Below are 16,773 nucleotides of genomic sequence, written 5' to 3'. Positions count from 1 at the left end.
AATAACCCAAAACTATTGAAATCACCTGTTGTTAAAATTTGAGTTACTTGACTTGTTCGCAATTTTTGCTTGTGGGGATTACCTGTGCAGGGTGTCCCCAAAACCCGAAAACTATTGAAATCAACTATTGTTAAAATTTGAATGACTTGTTCGCGAATTTTTGTTCGTGGGGATATATATATATATATATATATATATATATATATATATATATATATATATATATATTATATATATATATATAATATATATTATCAATGAATGTTCTCCGGATTTAAAATTGTTTTTTATTGAGCTTTCGACTCGGTACTTCGAGTCTTCTTCAGAATATCTAAATTATTTACATGTGTATAGCTTTATATATTTATGTTTCGCGCTGTTCTTTAAGACTCTGTATACGTTGAGAGCGTCTGATTGGTTGTTTTTAAGTTGATCTGATATGAGTGGTAGTTGAGGGATGCGTTGTCATGGTTGACTGCATTTCGTTGTCAGGGATGGTCGCTGTGGAATGATTAGATTGTTGTGTATCAGATGCGGGTGGATTTAAGTTATTATTAGTTACATTAATGTGATTATTGATAGAGTCCTTACGTTTTGTCTTAAGTTGCAGATAGACTGCAGGAATATCGATATGTCTGTTAATAGTATTGTCGTCTGTACTAAACCAAGCTTCTTTGAATTCACGTGCGTGTTTTGTTCGTGCTCGTCCCAGTAGTTCAGTTTTTGTCCAGGCGAAGGTGTGAAAGTTGTCGTATGTGTATACTGCGGGTAGGGATTTAAGGTCGTGTCGTTTTATAGCGTTCTTGTGTTTCATTGGAGAACATTCATTGACAAACAAATATGATTGGGTATATCAGTTTTATAAATCTTTTGGTTGTTAATAACTATTGCCACAATAACAATATGTTATTGATATTAGAGGTATTAGACTATTAGAAAAAAAGTGATCGTATAATATCTCTATTCCTCCGATACAGGTTGTCCGACAGGAGAATAAATTAATCACTCATCTGACGGCCACGTCTCAAGAAGCTTTCAACGAAATGTTCATACAACGTTTTAAAAAACGTTTCCTCATCGCCATTCTCATCGCCACAGGAAGTGCTGTTATGCTCTTCTCTTTCTTCAAAAATATATCAGCAAGACGACGCAGCAAGATTCCTTCAGTACGTTACACATTCGACGCACTAAATCTCACTCGAGTACCCGATGCAGTTGACAATGGAAACGCACCCCAACAGTAAGCGAAGGCTTTTTGAAAAAAGGAACCGACAGAGGGCAATGCCCAGTTGCTTGTGAAGTGACATCTAACCGGAACCGGATCAAAGAGGCCCATGCATTTATAGTTCACGCGCGCGACCCGTACCCTCTACCTCCAAACAAAGATATTCCTTGAATACTTACAATATTAGAAAACCCAGTGTACACGCCGGTTTTAAAAAACCAAAAATACATGTCACAGTTTCATTTGTTACGAAGCTACAGACTCGATTCCGACTTTCCCACTCCCGCCTTCAAGAAACGGCCAAATTTGGAGCCCCCAATTCCATTCAAGAACAAAACGGGAGGCATAATAGCTGCATTTTCAAACTGTGAGAAAGTTAGAACCGAGTACCTCAGACTACTGATGACGTTCATTAAAGTTGACTCGTATGGCAAATGTCTACGCAATATACAAGGACTAACCAACCGCTACAATTAAACTTTCGTTGTATTGTAATTGTGTATACTATTTATGTAAATTTTGGTTTGAACTTTTGTTCTGAACAACAAGTACGATCGTACTACAGGGTGTCCCAAAAAAAAAGCAACCACTTAAATATGCAGAACATTAATACAGCTCTAAAGCGCAATAGATAAGCACCTCTGGGAATTGAAAATGGCTCTTAATCCTTCATTTACAATGCTAAAAGTCATTTTAGCTGAACTATGGTGCAAACCCGAACAATATTAAAATTCTTGCATATTTAAGTGGTTGCGGTTTTTTTGGGACACCCTGTATAGTGGACCAGGAACTGCGTGACCGAGTTTCTGAACTGCATTGTATATTTACAACAATAGAGAGGACAATGTATTTCTAATTGTTTGCGTATTCTTATACAGGCTGAATATTAATGATATATTGGCTGAATATTAATGATATGTATTTATCATTTGCTGCACATACTGTATAGTCAAGAATTGCTTGTAACTTGCTTCAACGGTCAAAAGTACTGAAAAATTCGAACTCCGTCAATCGATGCGGAATATTGCTTAGAATAATTGTGCCAAGTTTCATTCCGATCAAACAAGTAATGATAGAGCCTTAGGGTTTTTTCAAAGAGCGTCGCCCCCTAACAAAAAGAAGAAGAAGAAGATTAGCAGCGGTTAGGGACCAGATCCTGGTCCAAAAATATAATAATTTCGATCTGTGCTTTAATGCTAGGACGCTTTTAACGAATGTTTGTTTAACCGTTTTTGTTTCAAAAATCAAAATTGCTATTCAAACTTTCTGTCATACTGTATTTCAACAACTCCGTTCAGCGCGTGCGCTAAAGTTGTACATGTTCGGACTTCGGACCATTGATCTGGTTCGATGGGTTCGGAGTTATATGACCATGGTCGTATTTGCCATTTTCCGCCGAATATGACCATAGTCGTACTTGCCATTTTCCGGCGAATATGACCATGGTCGTATTTGCCATTTTCCGGCGAATATGACCATGGTCGTATTTGCCATTTTTTGGCGAATATGAATTCGGACTGTTCGTTCGCTTCGTTCGCGTTGTTCCAAAATCCACGCGAAAACATCCACGAAGGCGTCCACGCGCCGCGGAGGAACCGGAAGTAAGAAAAATTGTTATTGACTTGTCGTTTCAGACTTACATTCAGTTTCATTGACATTTCAGTATTTTTTTCCTCTTCCACTTTAACATGAGTCGATTTAAAACATGGAAATACAAGAACGCAACACCGAAGAATCCAGAGACACAGGTAAATTATGATTGCATAGCCTGCATAGGTGTTTTTTAAATAACTTAATTATACTGAGTAATAGTATTTCGCTTTTAATACAAATATTTAATACAATATAATGAATATATATGTTTTGCACGGTTGTGCAATTTAAGTGCACTAAAAGTGGTATCGTTGTACGCCGCCACAAGCGAAACTGAGGCTCATGTACTTACCGTCACCCAAAATACAGAAAATATTTCTGTATAGAACGAATAATATGACTAATATCTTTCATGAGGAACAACGATTATAGGTGTGGGCTTACTTCAATTGGGTGATTTTAAAATTTATGAAAGGCCATTTTGATGACAAAATACTAGCACTAACAAACTTAGAGAAGAAAGTCCTGACCTAGTGTTTATGGGAAAATTTTCTGCATGCATGGCTGCGGTGGTCATTGTCACCACTCCTAAAAAGCTAAAGGCCAGCATGTTTGACATTATTGACAACTACCAGAACAAGGTGTTTGCAATCAAAACAATGGGGGGAGGGGACTGTAGCTGTGTGCTGAAAGCCTTTATTATAAAATTATGCTTATTGTTTGGCTATATTTTAACTTTAATCCACTGTTATTTAGTCTTTAGTACAAATCTAGTATTAGTAGTTATTAATTTTATTAATACCCTTTGAATTAAAATGGTTAGTTGCATAGCAAGATGAGCACAATTAGTGAATTTGCACTTGAGAATCTGGCAATTTGTATTCAAGGACTGGGGAACTTTACTGAAATAGTTGGTAGTTTACAAAAACATAATCCAGTCTGAAATGCAGACAGGGTTTTAGAGAGTGTGAAATTCCAAGAATTTGCAGGGAGGTATGCTGCTGTGCCCCTAATTGGCTTGCACCACTTTTTATTATGTTACAACAAAAATTAAAATTTACATCCAAATTCTTCACAGTTATATATAAGCAGGGTGGTCTGTTTAAGATGCATCTTTCACAAGTCAGTAGTTATAGATGGTTGTGGTATAATCAAGGAAAGGTTTGGTGGTGGTGTTGCCATAAATGATAACTGTATTAAGTGCTTATTTGATACTAATCAAGATTGTTTTCTAGGATTGCATAAGAGGGATCAAAGTTGGTGATGTTGATTCATTTGGAACTCATATTAAAGCAAACTCTACTTTCTTAGCATTCAACACAGATGGTGGACAAGGTAGTTACTCATTTTATAGTAATTGGTCATTTCTAATATGTTGGATATCACAGAATTAATTTAATATTTTTATGCTAGAATAACTGTGCCTTCTGTGTTCAAATTAACCGTGACATAGATGGCTTTTTACATAGACTAAAGAGAAAAACGTATTCCTACATATTACAGTAGCTCCAACTTAATTCAGACTCATGTTTTAAATTTCCATCAAGAACACACTTTGTCTTATTGTCTTCATACTCTCATTCATATTTTACTTGTGTACTAAGTAATTATAATTTTTAATTAAAAGGAGGTCACTTATCTGTGTTGCCATATCAAGAAAAAGAAAAGTCACAACCTCTTGTATTGTCATCTCATGCAGGTAACTTGAAAATTAGAATCCATAATAGGTATTAATGTCAATGCAAGACAGATATAATTTTTTTGGATGGTAGTATAAAGGGAACAAAGTGCTTAAAAATCTGGACACATGCATGTATAGTATTATTGTTTTGTTGTCAGAAGTATGGCCATTGGATAGGGAGGAAATGCTAGCAATTTCTCCTTTCTTTATATTTTATTGAATTCAAATTGTTAATTAACATATTTTAACATTGTAATTTACAAGTTTTTTCTTCATATTGTTCTCCTGAAAAGGAACTTATTATTATGCTTTTTAGATTTTGTGAATGACTTCAGCTTTTCTCCATTTAATCAATCTCTATTAGCCACATGCTCTAAAGATTGCTCAGTAGGTCACATTATTTTGCATGAGAAAAATGTCTTTTCCAATTACCATAAAAAACATGTTCATACCTATGTACATTGCATTCCTGTAGATAAAGATTTGGACCATTCCAGAAAGTCATAATGCAGATGATATCTCTAATCCAGAACTTACATTGAGTAAACAGGTAAAATGTTCGGCTGTGTCAACATGAAAACAAGATTTTAACCATTTGTATTAGTACTTATATTACTTGTACTAGTGTATTTTATCAAAGGAAGTAAAAACTTATTTTGTTGTAGAGTCTAAGGGTGGAATCTAAATTAAAAAAAGTTTTTGGTTTAGTGTGACTGGCTATAAAAATGATTATATAATTGTTAACCATGCCCATCTATAACTGCAGAATTACGGATGTTCACAGATAGTCATTACTACCGATTTGAAAGAGAACAATAGACTTTTTCATTATAGACTACTACGTTATACGACTACTTTTTTATCTATGTGTGACATTGCAATCACGGCTGAAAAGAGCGTACTAAAATGCAATTAAGTTTGGTTGCAAAATGTTGTAAAATTAGGGAAACATAGCCTTGCAAAGTTTGCACATTTTTTTACTATGGTAACAATTTCCGTCTGTAATACAAAAAAGTATACAAAAATTTAATAATAAAAAGTATATAAAAGTATAATGAATTGTTTTCTATGTATAGAAACCCGTGGAAGCTGTTTTATTCAACCCTGCTGCTGAAAATGTAAGTTTTAAATTTTCCGAGGGAATTTAGGCTTTCTCCTACAACGAGTTGTTGCAACTTGATAACAACCATGTTGTGTGGTGCAGCGCAGCATTGTTTTATCAACAAGAAATAACTTGAGCGTTGTTAGCCGTGTTAAAAACTGGTAGCAGGCCACCTCATAGTCAAGCAAGATCAAAATCACCCATTTTAATGAATCTAGGCTAAATTTTAAGGAATTTAGGCTTTCCAGCGGAACCGGGATACCTTGTTTAGCCGCAACAATGGCATCCTAGCTAAACAATAATTGAATGCGTGGTTTCCGTTTTTACCTTGTAATGAATAAGCAGTTTTCTTGGAACTTTTCTACAGTTGGGATCATCACCTCTATACTTTTATTACAAGGTTTTGGCTTCTATTGCTGGCAATGATGTTAAAATATGGGATATCTCACGTGGCAAAGACAAAATTTGTAACTATCGACCAACAACAACATTCTACTTTTCTCTGTAGCGCTAAACCAACCTCCCCAAGCACCCCCGATATAATAATCTTTGCCCTTAATATTATTACTCTTTTTCTAACGTCCCTAAAACAAATCCTAACGTTAATCTTATATCCTAAAATTCCGTTTAAAAAGCTTTCAACGAACATGGTGATATTGTTCAAAGTATCACATGGAAAGAAGATGGCAGTCAAATTGCAACAGGATGCAAGGTACACTAGACCAACTGTCCTATATAAGAGAATGTATCTTATAAATTATATTATGAGTTGCGTGTTCGTTTCCCGTGCGTGGAAATTTGGCTGATCATTCACTTAAAATACAGTGATCGTTTTCCTCCAGTCACATTCACAGGAAAGCGTAAACTAACTGGATGGGTTTGAATAAAGTGTAAGAGACTAATATAGCAATTTTGTGAAATTGGATACAAGGCTGTAAATTAAAACGCTTAAGTTGTTCCCAGCTCCCAGTTGATAAAACAGCGGAACGAGAAACTCCACTCTGGACAGCGTTTTCGAAAACCGAAAACGCCGTTTACATGTGGACGCAAGGCCAAATAACGGATAAAAAACCTCCGTTTTTAAAAGTAACCGGATACATGTGGACAGGGCCTAAGCAATGTTGTGCCGCTGTTAGTTGCTTGATTACAACTATGTTCTCGAGATGTATCACAGCGATGTTTTCATCAACCGAGAACAACTTGAACCTTTTTGGGCGTGTACCATGTACATGTATAAAACACATAGGTTATATTGTGTTACTTGATGTAAATGGTCAGTGTTGAAAATCGAAAGCTTGGGAGTGAGCTGAAATACACATGTACAGTAAACATAATTTTAATATTTTGTAGGATAAAAAGATCCGGATAATTGATCCACGTACTTCAGTACTGGCACAAGTAAGATATTATATGCCTTCAGGAATGATTTTAGCTAAGAATATTTCAAATCTGGAAATCATATGTCCGAACAACTTGTTCTAGACTCTAGAGTCTATAGGGGTTCGAAGTAGGTTTTATCTTTTGATCTTTGAGACGTGTGCATGCAGAAACAGATAAAGGAATGCAGGATAAAGATTGAGTGTGCACTGACTAAGCTTTGAAACCGAGTATTTTTATCAACAAAAATGAAACAAACAGTGCCCATAATGTGTGACATTCCACGTTTACTAACATATTTGTCGACGTCTTTTAGCTTGAATTATTAGATGAAAAAATAAGCCAGATAAGCAAGAGAATGTCTATAGACGCAGACGACTATTCAGCCTTAAACTTGCATTTCAGCAAACAGTGTTCGGAGGGTTGAATTTCATCTTGCGCGCCTCGGTTTTGTTCATAGATATTTGTTGACAAAAATCCAAATATGGCGAGAATTCATAGCAGGATAGCGAGGATTCATAGCTGACTTTTCTTTGCATGTTGTATAGAATAAAGAAAATGTCACTATCAAGGCTTTTATATATGTCTATGCGTGCGTTAAATATTACAGGAGACTACAGCATTTGGTGGAGGAAAGGAAACTCGTGTGCAGTGGGTTGGAAATGAAGATCAGATCCTTGCAACTGGGATTAACAAGGTCATTATTAAATATCATCCTTCCTTAAACGTCCATGACGTCACTTAGATCTTTTATAGGACAGAGCGATTCGATTTCCTTTTCCCCTGTGCTCATTTTAAATAAATTTAGCCATTCTGATTGGCTCAGCCTGAAAAATGTAAACAAATTTGCTGATGATTTCAATATTGTATATATATTAAACTATGATATTTTAGTCACGACAACAAGAGCTTGGAATGTGGGATACACGTAATCTATCAACTAGTTTAAAGCAGTTGCCGGTGGGGTCTTCATCCGGGTAAGAAAAAGTAACCAAAGAATATACCGCTGACGTTAACGAGCCTTTGTTCTACTGAGCTATACTATAATTCCTGGATGGAGTGCTCGCCATCATCGAGTGAAGCAAAAAAGATGGCGGCGAAGTTACTGAAATTCAAGGAGTACTCCCTCCAAGAATTATAGTATAGCTCAGTGCTTTGTACGCATACCAAAAATTGAGTGCGTAAGAGATAATTACCGTTTTCAGAATGGCAAGAATTCTAATCTTTATAGGATACCAATGATGTTTTATGATCAAGACACTAACATGTTACTACTGGCTGCCAAGGTAATATTTTTGTCGCCAATAAATCAAAAGCCACACAGTCTGGTTTTCGTCGGCTAATTTGTAACAGGAAACATTGTGGGATTAAATCTAATGAATCAAAAGAAGACTTCGTAGTATTTAGACGTATTTTACTTCAGACAGATCTTGTGATTCGAATTTCAGTGGTTTTCTGTGCTCCTGTTTAAATATGTTGAATTCCCTAGGGTGAAACAAGTGTACACTTCATTGAAGTAAAAAGTAACGCACCACATTTAAATCCAGGTAATAATGCTGTATATCAGTATTAGATTCAAAAAAGGTTCACAATTCATACGTTATTAATAGGTTTTTACTTTTCCCGCCTGAGGATTTTTGCACTCATCATCATGATCTTTTTCATGAAAACGTTTACTATAAATATTTTCTCTCGATATGGTACCTCATTTTTGCATGGCCTCATATATTTTTTGTTCATATTTAATGCAATGTGTGCAAACGTGAGCAGAGATAATTTTTACTTTAAAGTTGATATTTCACAGTTGTTCGTGAAGACACACTTCAATACGACCGGGAACAACAACTATTTTTTATCTTCTTTAGTGTCCACTCATCGTGTAACAGAGCAATTAAAAGGAGCAACGTTGATCCCTAAGCTTGCACTGGATGTTATGTCTGGAGAAGTTCTACGTCTCATGGTTCTAACAAAAGCCTCTATTATGCCTATACGTTACCGCGTGCCTAGAAAGGTTAAATCCATGATTCATTTTGAAACAAATTTTAAACAATCCGTTTTTATTCCGATTTCCACCATCATTTATCTTATTTTGAAAACCCTCCATTGGATAGCTGCTAGATACATGCATGTAGCCTGAAATTTTAGATGCAAAATATTCCAATCGTCGTCGGTCGTCTACTAAACAACAGTTCATAATAATATATTAAAGTATATAATTTTGTACTGAGTTCTAATTTCTTGTCACAATATATGGCATTTGTGGCAAGTTGTGTAGAGCTTTTTCGAGCTCAGTACACTCTCACTAGCAGTACTAACAGGCCCGATTACTGCATGTGCCGCAAACGAAGGGCTTGTTGGTATTAAGGGTGGTGCATGGTGCATTAGGTATGAACGAGGTGAACACGCAAATATTACTAAAATTTGTTAGATGTGCTTCAAATTGAAAAACGTCTACTTGAAACTTTAGTCATATCGTGAATTTCATGCTGACCTGTTTCCTGATACACACAGTTGGGAACCTGCCATGACATCAGAGGAATGGTTCCAAGGTGGAAATACAGAGGTATACGTAACTATTAATCATTGCATGGAACTTATGATTGAAAACGAACTATTAAAGCTAAAATTAGACGCCGTAGCAGGAATTTTGTAGGTGATTATTTCTGTAACGGCTAGATTTCATTGTAAAGACATGACATAAGATTTGTTATGTATTTACCAGAGATCAAAGATAAGTTTAGATCCATCGAAAAGACCAGTAAGAGAACTGAAGAAAAAAGATGACCAACCTGCTAAAGTCAAATCTCAACAAGAAAAACCAAAACCTGTCAAGGTACAGACAATCCAAGATTACTCGTCATCGTACTACGATCACACGATACAGTCTTATCGACATTATTTGTTTGACTTGTTTTTCATGCCAATTTTTTTTTTAGCTGGACATGCAAATCTACTTGTTTGACTGACAAACACTGCCTTTTTTTATATTTGTATATTCAATGCCTATATAGTTAATGTGCATGTACTTTGTCACAATCCTTGGTAGATATAATTGCTAACATAAAGATATTATTTCAGAGTGAAGCTGCCCCACCTCCAGTCTCGTCTTCTGCGTCCAAAGAAGTTAATACCCCAACTTCAATCAAATCTCAACCAGATTCTGGGTCCTCTGATACATCGGCAACATACAAAAGGCCACACAAAACCTTTTTAAGTTTATATCATTCAAAATTCCGTCATCTTAAGGGCTCAGCGTTGCACCGCAGTCAATATATTGAAAACGTGAGGAACATCAACACCTCAATCTTTGGGGAATGCGATGGTTTTCAGTGCAACTCAAAACGTGCAGCGATACCCCTCGAGGGACCAGGAGGAAAAATTGCTGTCGTAGAGGTTTGTTTGTTATTTCTTCAATTTGATTGTATGATAACTTGCGAATTCACAATACATGTATAGCAAAATTAAAATTTCGTTCTTTAGTTGGCTAACACAGGTCGTCTCCCTGAAACCGGTCTTCCCGTATTAGAAAATAAATGCACAGTAATGGACTTTGTCATGAATCCATTTGATGAGGAAACGATAGCTGTAGGTATGTACACCAGTATATATGTAAACGAAGAAGTTATTTAAACTTCGAAGATGATACTGCTCGTTGCTTATTTTGGACAGTATAGTACTAATAGTAGGCGGGATAATATTGTCAATTATAAACCTTGAGCGCAGTGTTGTAACTGGAACGATAATATGGGGGTGGGGGGTAAATATTCATATATCCAGTTCTGCCAGACGGATTTCTATTGTAAGTGCAATAGCTTACAATAGGAATCCGTCGGGCAGAACTGAATATATGAATATTCATCCCCCCCCCCCCATTATCGTTCTATTGTTACGCCCCTTCTTGAGCATAAATGTCTCAAGGAAATGTCTCAAGGATTGAATATTGACAGAAAAACGTTGACACTAGCGCTTCTTTTTGAACTTGCGACTTCTTTTCCGGTGAAGCTTGTGAAAATGGGAGCATTAAATTATGGAAAACTGGTGCTGATGGCTTGAAAGAAACAACAGATGAACCGAACGCGGTCCTCAAAGGTAAAAAATAAAGTATATTTTCCTATGAGTTGTTTTTTGGTTTGGTAATCAGGTTATCAAGATCTTAGCGACAATACTACGTCAGAAGATAGACAAGAGCTTCTGAGCAGAGTAGCTTTCTAAACAGGTTACAGAAGTACTATTATCGAGAGTTATAGGATCATCTCATTCAAGTCACCAGCTTATTCTTCATTTAAATTATGTGTTTCCAGGTAGAAATAAATCAATGAAATGATCATATTATCAACTCAATTCCTTTTATTTACCTTCAAATACAAAACTATACCTATTCATGATCATGGTAATATGTTTCTTCTGCTATTTTGTGACCGCAGGACATAGAGATCGACCAACGATCGTGCGTTATCATCCTACGGCCAACAATATTCTCACGTCAGCTAGTTATGATCTATCTGTAAATATTTGGGATGTGAATAAGGAGACGGTTGCACTTTCACTTGGGGGACATCTTGAACCGGTGAGTCAATCAAATGAATCAATATACCGTGTGTTTAATAAGTCTTCACGCACCTTTTGGCGCAATGGTCGGTTATACCGAGCTTCATCGAGAAGGTACAATTTGGCTCCGTCCTCTTTATGAGTCAACACCCCCCTCCCCTCCTTCTGGGAAGTGATTCTTATGGCAAAAAATCTATAAATTTAGTTATTTAGTTTCGCATGGAAGAACACTGGGGACCTGTTAGCAACCTTTTCCCGTGATCAGAATATCAGATTATTTGATCCAAGAGCAAGTACATCTTCACAAGGGGTAAGAAGAAAAAACATTATTTATTACTTACAATACGCATTTATAGCTATAATGTATTAGAATTTTTAATTGTGCATGCATAGCCGATACTATATGAACGAATAGGTTATCATGGTTAATTTTTCGATGCTTGTGCACAAATCATATTATTATCGTTACTGTATATTTTAAAGGCCGCCAAATATCACCTTAAATAAAAGCCAACAAATGTTGCATAATTCTAAAAAAACGAAAACCTTAGTTTGTTCTCCTGAAGACAGACTTTGTTGAATCAACCAATTGATAGCATCTAATGATAAATTATGATATCACATGCAAACGAAGAATATAGAAACACGAAAGATTCAGGATTGAGAAGAATTGTTGAGAAGAGTTAGATCTCTTAACGAGGGCTCGTTTGCTCCATGAGTATGAAGTCTATTTCAAATTAATCTCGTAGAACGGTTCTTATACGTCCCATGAGATAAGAGCCTTGGTGTACCAGGTTGACCCGGGTTATTTATCAACATAAGATCGGGGTTCAAGAGATTGCCATAGAAGGGAGTGATTTCATTTGACAGGTCTGCTCAACATATACAGTAAAAAATTCAAAATGTACTCATTTGATATCTTTTATTTTGAATTAGTTGGGCTCAGGCCCTGCTGGTGGCCGAGGTGGTCGTATTGCTTGGGCGGGACCTTATGGTGACTGGCTTCTTGTTACTGGATTTGACAGGTATCGTTAGAGGTGCAATTATATGAATGTTCACGTGTCGGGTCGAACTACACAAAACAATGTAAAATTGTGTTTGATCTAAAAGCAGACATAAGAAATCCGTTTTTCTTAAATGATAACAACACTGGACCCGTCCTCGTAACCGGATCATTTCGACATGTACTGGACCGAACCCGTCTCTAGGTGTTTTTACGAGCAGATAACCCGTTTTAACCGCAGGGATGAATCCAGTGTGGTTTTGTAGAGGGTGGGGGTAGAAACACCAGTTGACCCTTGATCGACCCTTGATCCCCTCCATCGTAGTCGTGCAGAAAAGGTATACCTTTCTTGGCAGTTCACAACACCTACCCAAGGGAACAATCGATCTAGATTGCGACAGCCAATGGCAACCAGGCATAAAAGGTGTCAAAATATTCAATTTCGTATCATGTTTTATAAATTAAACTCGACCCCATCCATGCAGGTCGAAACGTCGGCAAATATCCCTGTACGATTCGCGGGACCTAATGAAAGAACTTTCCAGAGTGGAACTTGATAATGCGCCATCAACCCTGATCCCTTATATGGACCCGGACACTGGAGTATGCCTCTTAAGTTCTAAGGTAATATGATGGCCAGGTAATGATGAACCATTTTAATAATATTTGAAAATTATTAAAGTTACTACAACGTTATGACGGTTTGAAATTTTTTATTGAACGTTTTCCACGCAGCTTGAACATTTCCAGTGAAGCCATATGCTGTATTTTTTATATGTGTTTAAATAGCCCCGTTTACACTACAGTCAATTTATCGGCACGGCACGGCTAAAATGGGTACCCGTGCCCAATTTTATTAGTGCTCAGGCTACCAAAACAAAGGCCGGGCACGGATGAAATGGGCACGGGTACCCATTTTGGCCGTGCCGTGCCAATAAATCGAGTGCAGTGTAAACGGGGCTAATTTGTCTGTTAGGTGCCGAATCGAATGCAAATGAACTTTAGTTCATTAATATTAGGTTCGGCGCATGAAAAGTTTGACGTCTGAAACAGGAATTTCTTATATTTTGTTTACTTGTATTACTTACTTTTTTCTGACAGGGCGACACCAACATATTTACTTATGAGATCATCTCAGAACCTCCGCATCTTTTTGAATTATCTCATATCAAAGTTCCTGAAGCCCACCAGGTGAGTGCAGTAAATGCTGTGTAGTTGTTACCATTGTTACCTTGTCTAGTTACCTGGTCATTGTTCCCTTCCTTTGAAGCATTGACTTCATTATGGATTTGTCTCTTCTTGATCTCTTTCAGTTTTTAGAAATTGATCAAAATTTTTTCATGCTTTTAGGCAGTTTCATTCCTCAGGAAGACATCTTGTAACGTCAAGGAAGTAGAGTTCATGAAAGCATTACGTTTGACAAAGACTTACATAGAACCATTTGTGGTCTCAGTTCCTCGAGTTCAGGTAGGTTTCTAAAATTTTTAGAATCACATGTCTGGGTAATGAGAAAGTGCTAACAGTTTGACATAATTGGTCAGAATTTACGTCATATTCTACGTTCCTCAGATGTACGGTCGGTACTATGTATTTATATAATTCATATACGAATTAAATCAATAGCTATATACATATGTGTATTATTTTCCATAGAAAGAATATTTCCAAGACGACATATTTTCAGACACAACAGTCACGTGGGAACCTGCAATAAACGCTGCCGATTGGTTAAGCGGTGGAAACAAGGAACAACGAAAGATTAGCTTGAGACCGTCTGGCATGAAATTATGTATGTGTATTTTTTGTTGTATGTCTGTCTGTCAGACAGCGTGATTTCGCTTTTTTAGTTTAAAAAAATTCTAAAAAAAAAACGTCAAACAAACCTGCCATATCAGTCAATCAGTTAAGATTTGTATCATTGTACATCATTGTACATCATTGAACAAATATCATTAAATAATTAAAATTCAAGGATAACTCAATTTGATAGTGAGTGAAGCACCAAAGATTGAAGTGGTAAAGAAGTATCAAAGCAATGTTGAACTTGAAGAATATAAAACAGATGAACAAAAGAAGGAAGAGGTAATCAAGGGTGATGATGGGTGATGAGGGTCTTGAGAGTATCTTTTTTCTCAATGGACGACTTGCGCTTTAGACTAATTTCTTACCTCGGCGATAAAAAGGACATTTTCTGAAAGAGCTTACTAAAATTAGTGAAACTGCCAAGTTTGGCTGCGAGTTGTTGTAAATTACGGAAAATATCAGTAGCCATGCGAAGTTCACGAATTTTGTATACTTTTTTATTACGGCCGGAAGTTTGTAACACATTTCACATTATTTCTCATTAACACATTACACATTTCCGCGCGTAATACAAAAGTATACCAAACTTAATTCGCATCGCTATATTTTCCGTATTTTACAAAATTTCGCAGCCAAACTTTGCATTTGCACTAATTTAAGTAAGATCTTTCTAGCTGTGATGATTTTTCTTCAGGTTACTTCGATCAAAAATTAGTCTAAAACGCAAGTCGTCCATTTTGCCTTTGACTAAAGTCAGTACATTGACATGAAAACATTTATGTGAAATATTCATATCAACAATGTTTGCATTCAATATTTTTTTTAGCTACTAAATGCAATGTCTGGCAAACTTACCAATTACGATGACGTACCATTACCACAGGATCTTACAGAAGGAGTTGATGAGAGTGAATGGGTAAGACGAAAGTGCAAAAATTGTATTCTCTCCTATTACAATACGGAACTTCATGAATGTAGAACAAAACCACATGTTCAGATGCATAGCTAAATATTTATTTTTCTCTGATGATGATTGTGAAGAAACTTACTAAAAACACTGAAGAGTTTTGGGACTAAAAACACTGAAGAGTTTTGGGACTAAAAACACTGACGTTTTATATTTCATATACACTGGGACTAAAAGTATATATTATGTTTAGTCGAAACATTGATATATGTTTCTTCAATCTTTAGGATGACTGAGCAACTCGCTGAAATTTATACGTATCGTATCCTACCTCGACAAGTTATTCAGATAATTTAACGAAATATTATCATTTATGATTTATCATCATTTACTAAATCGGAATAGACAACGTGTTTTGTTCAAAATATTTGTAGAAAATAATTCATTCTTTATTTGTAAGCGTAATATATTTTATTCAAAAAGTTTTATAACATAAACATCACATATACCTATAGAGACTAGGGTGTTTTGTGTGATCACGACTCACTAGATTATGGTCAAGCAGGTACTGCTGGGAGGGAATATGACACTAGTGGGATGTGCAACACTCTTACAAACAACAGGTACTGCTAAGAGAGTATGGAAATTTACTAGAAATATAGTATTACTGCCAGTTTGGGAACGATAAATGGAGTACAACTGCCAGTATCGCGGTACTTGGAGTATGGTTCTGGTATAGCATGCAGTATCGTACAACTGCCAGTATGGCAACGCTACATGGGATCATGATACTGCTTGAAGTATGGTTCTGCTATGAGTATGGTACAACTGCCAGTATGGCAACGATGAATAGAGTATGGTACTACATGAACTCCTAAAGTACAACAGCCAGTATGGCTGTACTGGAAGTATGGTTCTGCTACGAGTATGGTTCAACTGCCCTTATGGCAACGCTGGATGGAAGTATGGTGCTGCTTGAAGTATGGTTTGGCTACGAGTATGATACAATTGCCAGTATGCCGCTGCTGCGAGTATGGCGCATCTATGGAGTTGGGATAAAGTACTGCTGGAGCATGGTCGTGCTCAGTGGAAACGTTTGTTTGGCACTTTAGTGAATGTGGCAGTCTTGGGAGTATATTACTGCCGAAGTGAAGTGCAGGTAAAGTGAATTATTTACTCGTCAGATTTTTACGATTATGCACAACATAATAAGCAAACGTTGTTTATAATATGCTGTAATATATCCATTTAAATGTTGACAGTTCAGCACGATAGGTCCAGCCTAAAATCAGTACTGAAATGTGAACATGTGATAAAAACAGCCGCTAATTTTCAGAATCAGGTCAGGTGTGTGGGAAATAAGATGGGAAACTGACGGCATGTTTCTCTTCCATTCCTGTTATGTAATCCTGTTATATACGGTGCCCCTAAAAGCTCTCAGCAATTAAAAATTCGCCGTCTGGGGTCTGTGCTATACTCTATTTTACACGTTCAAATATTAGGTAGAGCTTCTAAGTGTTTTATTTGTTTTCAC

At 36.5% G+C, this 16,773-nt stretch overlaps 1 protein-coding gene and 1 pseudogene across 1 annotated transcript; both read left to right on the top strand.

Moving 5' to 3' along the window:
- The first annotated feature begins 903 nt into the window (after positions 1 to 903).
- On the top strand, positions 904 to 1,702 carry LOC114524667 (annotated as a pseudogene).
- Positions 1,703 to 2,723: 1,021 nt separating this feature from the next.
- Positions 2,724 to 15,847, top strand: LOC114524604 (coronin-7-like). The gene is made up of 29 exons (XM_028545741.1): positions 2,724 to 2,973; positions 4,054 to 4,153; positions 4,446 to 4,517; positions 4,816 to 4,886; positions 4,975 to 5,049; positions 5,576 to 5,617; positions 6,002 to 6,068; positions 6,237 to 6,313; positions 6,952 to 6,999; positions 7,589 to 7,675; positions 7,873 to 7,955; positions 8,210 to 8,264; positions 8,468 to 8,525; positions 8,844 to 8,989; positions 9,446 to 9,541; positions 9,701 to 9,811; positions 10,057 to 10,371; positions 10,459 to 10,567; positions 10,981 to 11,067; positions 11,403 to 11,545; positions 11,732 to 11,836; positions 12,463 to 12,551; positions 13,015 to 13,153; positions 13,631 to 13,720; positions 13,880 to 13,996; positions 14,183 to 14,318; positions 14,520 to 14,611; positions 15,159 to 15,248; positions 15,527 to 15,847. The coding sequence occupies exons 1-29, from the start codon at positions 2,914 to 2,916 to the stop codon at positions 15,533 to 15,535; spliced, it is 2,769 nt and encodes a 922-aa protein (XP_028401542.1). The 5' UTR covers positions 2,724 to 2,913; the 3' UTR covers positions 15,536 to 15,847.
- Positions 15,848 to 16,773: the final 926 nt, after the last annotated feature.

Source organism: Dendronephthya gigantea, unplaced genomic scaffold (genome assembly GCF_004324835.1).
Source record: "Dendronephthya gigantea isolate DGI-Jeju-01 unplaced genomic scaffold, DenGig_1.0 000031F, whole genome shotgun sequence".
In the NCBI taxonomy this organism is placed as follows: domain Eukaryota; kingdom Metazoa; phylum Cnidaria; class Anthozoa; order Malacalcyonacea; family Nephtheidae; genus Dendronephthya; species Dendronephthya gigantea.
The sequence above is the reverse complement of the archived record's forward strand: the minus strand, read 5'-3'. Positions and strand labels throughout refer to the sequence as shown.

What these genes read in the sequence shown, in the direction of transcription:
- LOC114524604 (XM_028545741.1), top strand. Translation starts at nt 2,914, where the DNA reads ATGAGTCGATTTAAAACATGGAAATACAAGAACGCAACACCGAAGAAT. An exon ending in CATGCTCTAAAGATTGCTCA is followed by an intron (nt 4,887 to 4,974) that starts GTAGGTCACATT and finishes GCATTCCTGTAG; the next exon opens with ATAAAGATTTGGACCATTCC. An exon ending in ACGTGGCAAAGACAAAATTT is followed by an intron (nt 6,069 to 6,236) that starts GTAACTATCGAC and finishes CCGTTTAAAAAG; the next exon opens with CTTTCAACGAACATGGTGAT.